The 11415-nt window shown below is 27.9% G+C and overlaps 1 protein-coding gene across 1 annotated transcript; it reads left to right on the plus strand.

Annotated features, from left to right (window-relative positions):
* The first annotated feature begins 130 nt into the window (after positions 1 to 130).
* On the plus strand, positions 131 to 9390 carry LOC124895784 (probable peroxygenase 5). Its single transcript, XM_047406210.1, has 6 exons — positions 131 to 268; positions 383 to 484; positions 613 to 698; positions 4802 to 4896; positions 8409 to 8534; positions 9159 to 9390. The coding sequence occupies exons 1-6, from the start codon at positions 157 to 159 to the stop codon at positions 9295 to 9297; spliced, it is 660 nt and encodes a 219-aa protein (XP_047262166.1). The 5' UTR covers positions 131 to 156; the 3' UTR covers positions 9298 to 9390.
* The last annotated feature ends 2025 nt before the right edge of the window (positions 9391 to 11415 follow it).

Raw genomic sequence — 11415 nt, forward strand, 5'->3', positions numbered from 1 at the left:
TAATCAGAATTCCTTTTCAAGAAGTGATTAAAATTAATATGAGATAAATTTGAATTAATCAGAACTCCGAAATATATATTTGACATTGGATAAGAAACAAAGTAGTTTACGTATGACAGCGAATAAGAAACAAAGTATTTTACGTAATCTTAATTTATGTTCTTCCTTCATTTTCTATTTATAGCACATTCTTCTCTACAAATTCTCATATTCTTTTCGTTGGATATAGATGCCATGGCTAGCTCAACCAGCTGTAGTCAAGCTGCGGGTACGTATCAAATTTTCTCTCCTTTATGAATTATGATCATATAGTTTCTGAATCTGTTTGTCCTATTTAGAACAACTACTATATATATAATATATCTGCGTCCCATACATGCAGAAAAAATTGGAAATAATCATGAGCTCACTCCTTTGGAAAAGCATGTCATGTTCTTTGATATCAATAATGATGGAATAATTTACCCTTCAGAAACGTACCAAGGTTTTTCCTTCTTTTCTCTCCTAAATGAATGTAGAGCTCACATTTTTTTTCTTTTATTTTATCACTAATATATATGCTTTCGTCTTCTTGACTTGTCCTAAGTATTTTCTGATTTATAATTGTTTCAGCTTTTAGAAAGATGGGGCGTGGTATTTTCCGTTCTATGTTTGCTGCTGTTCTCATTCATTTCACTCTCAGTCACAAGACTCGACCGGTAATTTCCATATAAAGAAGTGGTCTTTATGTATTTTTTGATCTGTATATGGATTCATAGGGCATACAATATAATTTTGGTAAGAATAAAAAAATATTCTTCATATAATTTGTCAGGCAGAATTCTCTTTTGGCGTAGAAATCAGATTAAGCACTTGCCTAGTTGTTCGAGGGGATCCCTTAATTATATTACACGTATGGTGGTGCCACGCTGAACAGTAAAGTTACGTTTAAAAACAAATAATGATCCATTTTTTTTTTTAGTAATTTTTTAATTTAAAATTTTTGCATGATATATTTAAGACGATAAAATTGAAGGACATTTTGGTATATTTGACATATCTTAAATTTAAGATCACAAGATTCAAATTTTTTTTTTATTTTCTTAAAATTCGTGTCAAGTCAAATTAGATCATTCTTTTTTAAACGGAAGAAATATCTTTTGTTTTTTAAATTATAGTAATTTTGGAATACCCACTTTGATATCGCTCCACCTGTTCGTTTATTTGACAATATTTTTAAAAACTATTTTAATTTAATTATTCAATTTATGAAATTAAAAGTATTTTATCGTTCTCTTAATTTCTTTTTATATTTTTTCTTCGTTTTCAAGAGTTAATTTGACTAAATTTCAAAATTATATTATATTAGATTAATTTTTTTAAAATTAAAATTTATATAATCAAAAACTGCATAAAAAGTACTATAAATGACTCCCCTCATTTTTTTTACTTGTCACTTTTCGACATGACACACTTATTAAGAAAATAATAATTGGTGCAGTGACTTTATCATATTACCCCTATTAGTTGATGTTTTGTAATAGGTATTAGAAATTGATTTAGAAAATAAGTAATTAATGTTAAGGGTAAAATATAAAAAAAAAATTGATTTGTCAAAATGACGTGAAAAATGAAAATCAAATAAAAAAAATAGTTACAATTAAGAGTGAATGGAGGGAGTACAATTTTTCTTTTTTTCAATTTGATAAAGATACACATTTTAAAATATTGGTAAAAGTTTTGACTAAAAAAAGGAGGGAGTATATATTTTTCATTTCTACCGTTGTACAAAATAACTATATAAAGTAATGATTTCTTTGTCCACACTAGTCTAGTTTGAAAAATCAATGAATAAATTTTTTTTTTTTTTTATTCTATCCTTACTATTAAATACTACTATTTATCACTTAGCACATTCTTGAAGATTTTCAATTTATTACTCCATCGGTTTTAAAAAGAATGACCTATTTTGACTTGGCACAAAGTTTAAGAAAATAAATAAGACTTTTGAATCTTGTGGCCTTAGATTAAAGTTGTGTCAAATGTACCAAAGTGCCCTTTAATCTTGTGGTCTTAAACATATTATATGAAAAATTGAAATTAAAGTATTGTCAAAAAAGGAAATGGGTCATTCCTTTTTAAACGGACTAAAAAGAAAAGTAGGTCATTCTTTTTTAAACGAAGGGAGTATGTTTCAATGGTAATATAGTAAAAATACCCCTATTATTTATAAATGCCTCTATTTTAAAATAAGTGAATTTTTGAGCTATTTTTCAACGTCCAAAATAAGTGAATTGTTCATTCTTCAAGAGACATATTGAAAATTTCTTTTAATTTTACCCTTTATTTACCCTTTCTAGATTATGAGTTTCAAGAGACTTAAATTGACTTTATTTTAATGTGGCTAGAATTTCAAGAGTAATATGATAATATCTAAAAGGGTAAAGATGAAAAGTAAATTACAATTTATGTCAAAAAAAATTTCTTAATAGGTGTGCATTAAAGCAAAAATTTACTTATTTTGAACTAAAAATAATAATTTTAACATGTTTATCAAGTTAATAATGAATGACTAAAGTTGGACGGAGGAAGTAATAGTAAAATTTAATGTTCCAAAGCTTCGTTAATAAGGCTAATTCAGTAAGGTACATCTTTGACTAATGTTTTTGTAAGACATGTCAAGTCAATAAGAATAAAGTAAAATAAAACGAAGCGACTATTAAATTAAAGCTGACACTAAACTTTAATTATTATAACAGTAAGTAAATCAAAAAAATAAAATTATTTATATTCCATTAAAGTACTCGCTTCGTTTTATATTAGTTGACCCTATGGACTTGACACATTCATTAAGAAAAAATTTATTAGGAGTTTATTTTACCAAATTATACTTATTTATTATGCTTTGAAAATATAAATTTAAAATTATACATTTTTTTTAGTCATTAATGATAGGAGTGGTATCGGAAGAACATAATAATATTTTCTTGATTTTATAAAACAAAAAATTAAATTAAAATAAATATTTTAGAAAGAAGTCAATTAATATAAAACAGAGGGAGTAATTTAACTTTATTCACGGTAATAGTAAAGGTCATCAAAACTACTCACCATAACGATAAACCGCCCATCAAACTGATCTTGTTGTAATTAGGGGTGGGCATATTTTGGTTTAAACCGAAAAAATCGAAAAACCAAAACGAAATTTAATTTTGGTTTCGATTTTTCGATTTGGATTCGGTTTGTTATTTTAGAATTTCAATTTTTCGGTTCGGTTTTCAATTTTAAAAAAAATTGGTTTAAGCCGAAATTTTATAAATAATATATATATTTTATTATATATATAATATATATATATAATATAATATTATATTATGTATATATATAATATAATATTATGTTATATATATATATATATATATATATATATATAATATTTAGTAATTTACTTTCACAATTAACATTTAACAGCAAATTCGCATATGGATTGTTTTAATGACTCAAATATTTTATGGATTATTTTGGTGACTTTGGACTGTTTTATGGACTATTTATGCAGAAAGTATGTTATTTCATGGACTATTTTTATGAGTTTTGTGTTGTTTTGTAGACTATTTATGCAAGGTTATATTATATGTAATGATTAATGACGTTATGTATTATGTTAAGCTTATGATTATTTCATTTCATTTCATCCATGTTGAGTTATTTATAATTATTGATATTTGGAAATGAAAAACAGGTTTGAAAAAAATAATTTTCTAAAAAAATCCATCAATTTAAATGCTCAGTAATGAAAAAGAGAAGCTAACTACTTTAAATATTTCAAACTGAAATAAAAATCCAAAATAGCCAAATCGAATTTGTAAAAGCCGAACCAAACCGAATTTATTTTTGGTTATGGATGTCATTTTTGTCAATCCGAAAATCGATAAAGCGAACCGATATTAAACAATCAGACCGAATCGACCGAACACCCACCCTAGCTGTAATAGTGGGTAGTCTTCCATCTTTTATTGTCATAGTGTTTAAAATATAGTAGTTATTTTCATGCACAAAAAATAATTTCCTGATTCAATTATGTTATAGTGGGGGAACGTCCGTGACAATATATGAAATTATGGCCGAGACTGAGAGTGACATGTTGGTGGTGGGGGTGAGGTAAAATCAGCAAGCAAAAGAGTAAAAATTATTTTCTGGTATTCATTGATAATTGTACTTCATATATTAAAATAATAATCTGTATATAAGGACCATAAATTTCAATTTTCTCAAATTCTAAAACAAAAAATGTAAAACATTTCGAATTTTGTGGCCTACACATAACCTGAAATATAAGAAATCATTCGAACATCCTGCAATAAATCTCAAGAAATTTAAAAGAAATCTAATCTTTTAAATTTTCCGATCTCCTAATAATATATATACTCCATCAATCTCACTTTACTTTCCCCGTATAAATTTAGCCTTTTAACTTAAAAAATTATTGTATATTTATTTACTAAAGTAACTTTACTAATTATAATTTAAAAATCTAAATTTGATTACTAGGTAGTACCAGAAGAAAATAATAAATTTATCTTAATTTATTAAAATGGAAAAAAAGAAGAAAAATCTATCTTTAGCATAGAGACCAAGTAAATGAAGGAAGTACTTCCTTTTCCCCGAAAATTTCCTAAAGTAATTTAGAGAATAATTGTCAAAATAAACTTAGGGCTTTGAAAGTGGCTCACAAGTTGTTCATGCATATTTGATTACGATTTATACTAATTCGAATTTTATGTGATACTAATGTATATAGTGTTTTGTTTGTGTTATATAGGGAAAATGCCCATCTCTACTCTTCCCCATTGTGGTAGAAAATATCAAATATGCCATTCACGGCAGTGATTCTGGTGCTTATGACTCTGAAGGGAGGTAAATTCACGCCTACCTTGTAAATAATTAAATTATCGTAACCTATATCCAAATTAAATAGTTATTTAATGAATATATATTTTAATACATATATAAAATTGGCAAAACTTCACATATAAACAACTTAGATCCCTTCTAACTAATTTTATGTTTTAAGTTTTACTAATTACATTATATAGATATTAGTTAGTAACCAAATGTATTTTGAGCCTATTTATACAAATATAATTATTGTTAATTAGAAAAAAAAGGAAATTAATTAATGCCAGTATTATCTCTAACTATCTCCAATATTCTTCTTCTATAATTGATCATTTAAGCTTATATATGACAGAAAACACCGACTATTCTCCTTCCATATTTGATCGTTATTCGTTTTTCATGCCTGATTATTTATTCTCCTACCATAATTGATCATTTTTAGTACAAATATATATAAATCAATTATACTTTATACAACTGAATCTTAACTAAAAGTATATTTAAAATTGTATATACAAACACATTAGAATTTTATAATTCTAATGTATATGTTTCTTCGTTTAATTGTATATATATAATATTATATGTGTGTACAATATAACTTTGAAAACAAACACATTTGTATAACATATGTATATTATGTATTGAATAAACATATGCATATGTATATCAATACTATATTGTATAAACGTATAATATTATACATATATAATTAAACACTTGAACATTTGTATATTAGGATCCTAATATGTTGATATACTCATTCGAGTTTGTAATAAACCATATATAAAAGCCACTATATGTATATAGATACAGATATACTTATATGCATATGTATATACATATATACAGATATGCATATGTATATGCATTTGCATATATAATTATAAGTTCAAATACAGAGCAAATATATACACATATGTATATGCATAATGTATATATGAACCAACACATAATATATATATATGTGTGTGTGTATACCAATATAGAACAAACTTGCATACATATATAAATCAAAAAATATATATCCAATACATTCATATGCATATAAAAATATTCAAATGAAAAAATATACAATGTATATCCACATACAAAAACATACGAAAATCAGACCGAATACAATTAAATCACCTATATACAATTACCAAACTCACTAAAATTGGATCAAATACCCAATTATTAAAATAATTCATCAAGATTCACTCTGTGAAATGAACACTAATATACAATTCAATTTTTAAATTATATACTCTTTTTTTTTTAAATTTTCAGAAAATTGAGATGAAGCAGAAACACTACATACGGTCAAGAAATGGTCAAATTGTTTAAGGTATGTCTCAAACATTCAATTGAATATGAGGTCAGAAAATTGAGATGATTCCGTCGTGAACACCGCCACTATCTTTTCCAACCACCAACTGCCCTTCTCTCTATCTTTGCCTCCTTCGGTCATTCTGGTTGGATTAATTGATCGGTAGTAAGTGGTGGTTCTAATGACGGCGTAGAACCGGCAACATGGTGACGGTGATGAAAGTGTCGATTTTTCATCTTATTGATCGGAGTAGCAGTGGGCTGTCTTATCTTGAAATCCCAATAAATAAAGTACAAAAAAGACTCCACTTTTTTTTAACTATTCAAACACAAAAAAAAAAATCTAAAAATTGAAATCCATGAAAATTAATATTGAAAAATTGAAAGCTTTGTGAGAAAAATAACAGAAAAATTGAGTGAAGTGAAGAGAAGTTAATGATGAAAATTCAATGCATAGAGTATTGGTTATATACATAGTGTAAATTATTGAGATAATGCATCCAAACCCCCCCTAAATTTGTCACTTCAACTTATTTTAGCACTTAAACTTAACACGCGTTTATTTACTCCCTTAATATCTTTAAAACGAATTAATTTAAATCCTAAATCTGACGTGGCATTTTTTTTTTTTAAAATGCGTGATTTAATTTAAAAAAACAAATGGTCCCACTTTTATAATATATATATATATATATATATATATATATATATATATATATATATATGCAAATCACACCCTTTCTTCTTCTATATATCCAAATTACACCCTTTCTTATCCTATATATCCAAATCACACCCTTTCTTCTCCAAAGCCACCCACCCCTCACCCTGACCCCCCACCCCCCACCCCCCCTTCTTTTTTTTTTTTTTCTTACACCTCCACCACTACCCCCACTCTACACCCCTTTCTTTTATTTTTTTCTTACACGTTCACCTCTAATCCACCCCACCCCCACCCCCGCCCCTGGCAGCCCGCACCCCCACCCAATTCCCTTTCTCCTTCTTCAAATCCACCATCTCCATTTTTATTAGATTTCATCAATTTTACAAGAAAAAATATATGTATAAAAAATTTGATTGTTGGTGCAAGTTTTAATTTGAATAAACAAACAAATTTGGATGTTGGATGTTTATAATTCATAATCCATAAAGATAAATTTAGATGTTTGATTTAATCCATAAATTTTAATTTCGTACCTAAATTTGGATGTTTGGTTTGAATTTTTTGGATGTTTGGTTTGAATTTGATAAGCTTTGTTTCGTAATTCATCATTATGAATTTTGGGGTGGGGGTGCAGACTGCCGGGGGTGGGGGTGGGGGTGGGGGTGGAAGAATAAAGGGGGGGTGTGGGGCTTGAAGAAGAAAAAATAGGGGCAGGGTAGGCGGAAGGGGGGGGGGGGGGATTTTTTTTTTAATATTGTATTATAAATAAATTAGTGGGGTCACTTTTTTAAAAATAAATTTTGATGTGGCGCTGATGTGGCGTTGATGTAGCGCTGACGAGGCACAAGTGTAATACACTCTCCGCAGTGAGTGATGTTGTTTTTTAAGGTGGTATATAATTACTTCAAAAAGATTTAGGGGGGTAAATAATTATCTATAAAGTTTAAGTGTTAAAGTAAGTTGTCGGGACAAGTTCAGGGGTTTTTTGATGTATTATCTCTTAGCAAAATGACTTATTTCTATTTTCTCATTTGTCGGATTGATAATCGATCTGTCCATTTATGGGTCGGATTGATAATCGATTTGCTGGATTGATAATCAATCTGTCCATATATAGGTCGGATCAATAATCGATTTATCGAACAATAGTCGATTTGTCGAATCGATAATCGATTTGTCGGATCGACAATCAATCTGTCTATATATCGATCGGATAGATAATAGATTTGTCTAAAAAATGGGTCATTTCCCTTAAAAAAAAACTTATAGTCTATTTAATTAAAAAGAAGACTTGAAAATGCCATTTAACAAAGAATCCCTAAAACTAACAAATAATCATGTAAGGTAATTATTTTAAACCTTAATCATGCCCGATAATTAAGAATTTATATTTTATCTCTGAAATGTAATTTTTCCTATAAAAAGATATGGCTAAAAATTAATGAACACACGTAACATGTTGAACCGGCTCCTATTTATGAACCAAAGTGATTATGCAGAACGTTACACATGGTCCAGTCATGTACTAAATTTTATCGACTTGATATTTTTGAAGGTTTGTGCCAGAGAAGTTTGAGGAGATCTTTAAGAAGCATGCAAATCAAAATCCAGATTCCTTAACCTACAACGAAGTGAAAGAACTGCTCAAGACTAACAGAGAACGAAAGGACTACTATGGATGGTATATATCCTCTCTTTCCCTGTTTCTTGTCCTTCAATTCGAAATTTTGTGGGGTTGCTTGACTAGACATATAACTTATGAAATGATAATAAAAAAAAGTTTTAGGACTAACTCAAATGCAAATATATCATATAAATTTGAACACAAAGATTACTAGTCAATATATAGTGTTTTTGTATATTGTTGTCAATATTTCATGTGAAAATTACCGTTTTTAATCCTTGAAATATCAACAAATTCTTATTCCATTGTTATATTTAATTAATTAAGAGCATCTAACTTTGAATTAATTGAAATATTCTTTTTTGATAATTTTTTTTAAGTAATCTTCACAAATTTAGGCAATAGTTAATTTACTATAAAACCATTTAATTACCATGTGTTATGTCAAATGTATAGTGTTACTCTTACTCCATATTTGAGGGTAATGTAATTTTAAAAAATAATCTCAATATAATATATTTCTTATGTAAAAGGAGACATAATATATATATATATATATATTAATTTAGGATTTAATATGTATAGTGGACCAATGGATCAGAAGTACATTAATTATCCTTATTTCCATTTTGGTGAAATTGTTTCCCTTTTATTTTTCAACTCAAATCTTTATATGTGTAGGGCAAATGCTTTTGTAGATTGGAAGTCTTTATATGATTTAGGAAAAAGTAATAATGGCACATTGACCAAAGAAACCGTCAGAGCTGTCTACGATGGAAGCCTTTTCGAGCAAATAGCACAGGAGCAGGCTTCAAAGTAGTGACTCTAGTTCCACTATTAATTAAGTAATTGTATTCTGTTGTTAATGCTGTTGTTGTCACTATTAATGTTACTATTGGTGTTGTGATTTTCATTCTTCCTCATATCTCAAAATTTTGAGATGGATTGATTTTTTGACATAATTAGAATTACCTTTATAATGGAAAAAAAATTTCTTATTAGAAAAGATCTCTTTTCTATTAGGTTTCGTCTTTCTTAAAGGTTTACTTGTTGAAAAATATCTCTTTGATTTTGTATTTCTACAAATAGAATATCTCTTTTCTTAAGTCATAATACAATAACATCCACAGTATAGTTCTCAAAAAGTTTGTTTAGGATGAGATTTTCTCAAATAAATTTTATTATTTTGATTTAGTTTTTAAGATGTAAACCAATTGGGCAAAACATATTCAATAATATATTTTTATTATAATTTTTTTTGTTATCAGAATTATTGCCTATATGATTTATAAAATATTAGCTTCGCATGACACCCCGTCAACTTTGAACCGAACAAGTGGTATCAGAGCTTGTGGTTCAATGGTGTGGTGAAACGAGATTAAAAACAAGTTCAAAGCAGTTTCAAATCAAAATCCAACCAATTTGATGATAATGAAGATTTTTGTATGTGAAGAAGAAATTTCAAACATATTTTCAACAATTTTCCAATTCTACTATCACATCTTTAAAAATAAAGCTCACTTTTAATTCTGCAAAGGGCTCCAATATTTTTAACCCGAAAAGACACATAAACTTTTAACCCAAATAAAGCTTTAATTTTTAAACATGCCAAATAGCAATAATATATGAAAATTATCTGAAGAAGAACATCAAGATTGATTTACCAGAAAATTCAGGCCAAAGAGAGATTTATTAAAATTTGTCTTGAATTTTTCACTTTACCTGATTTTCTACCATAACTAGAATTACCTTTCTAATGGAAAAAAGTTTTCTTGTTGGAAAAGATCTCTTTCTTATTAGGTTTCTTCTTCAATTTTTAAGTATGCCAAGCAACACTGATATATGAAAGTTATGTAAAGAATAAGATCAAGATTGATTTGTTAGAAATTCAGGCTAAGGAGAGATTTGTTAAGATTTGCCATTAATTTCCTACTTTACATGATTTTCTATCATAATTAGAATTACCTTTCTGGTGAAAATTTTTTCCCTTGTTGGGAAAAATCTTTTTCCTATTAGGTTTCTTCTTTCTTAAAGGCTTCCTTATTGGAAAAGATCTTTTTCCTATTAGGTTTCTTCTTTGATTTTGTATCTCTATAAATAGAAGATCTCTCTTCTCAAGTCTTAACACATTAACATTCACAATGTAGTCCTCAAAAGAATTTATTTAGGGAAAAATTTTCTATATAATTTTAGTTTAGTTTTTAATACGTAGACCAATTGATCAAACCATATTCATTAATATATTTTTAATTATAGTTTTCTTTGATATTTGAATTATCGCCTCAATGATTTGTAAAAATTAGCGTCCTCATGACACTCGATAAATTTCAAACCCAACAAAAATAATAGTATGTACTTTGTTTATTTTTATGCATTTGTAGTAACTGATCAAACTCGAAAATAATAGTGAATTTACAGAAAACTCTGATAAAAAATGAGAGAATTTATGGAAGAGTCTAGAAGTGAGAGAAGTATTTGCTCAACTGAAGAATGAAAAATGTAAAAATTGTTAAAGTTGGGGCTTGGTATCCTTTATATATAGGATGTGGATCTACTTGGAGCCCCTTCAAATTGGAGGGTCATACAACACCCAACTTGCCAAGATAAAAATGATGAGCAACTTTTGATAAACACTTAGTGAGAATATCATTCAATTTAGTAGAACTGGAAGTGTGATATAAACTGATCAGTCCATCACTGGGCTTGGTGCGAACAAAATGATAGACCAAGTCGATGTGCTTAGTGAGCTCATGAAAGGCGGGGTTCTTAGCTATGTGGATAGTTGACTGATTATCACAAAAAAAGGATAGGCAGCAAAGGGGTAGCCCCAAAGTCAGACAACAACTTTGTAAGCGAACTAACTTCACCGAAAACCTTACTCAAGGATCTATATTCAGATTCAGCTGAAGATAATGAAATAGCAGGCTATTTTTTAGCC

The sequence above is a fragment of the Capsicum annuum genome, unplaced genomic scaffold, assembly GCF_002878395.1.
Source record: "Capsicum annuum cultivar UCD-10X-F1 unplaced genomic scaffold, UCD10Xv1.1 ctg996, whole genome shotgun sequence".
In the NCBI taxonomy this organism is placed as follows: Eukaryota; Viridiplantae; Streptophyta; class Magnoliopsida; order Solanales; family Solanaceae; genus Capsicum; species Capsicum annuum.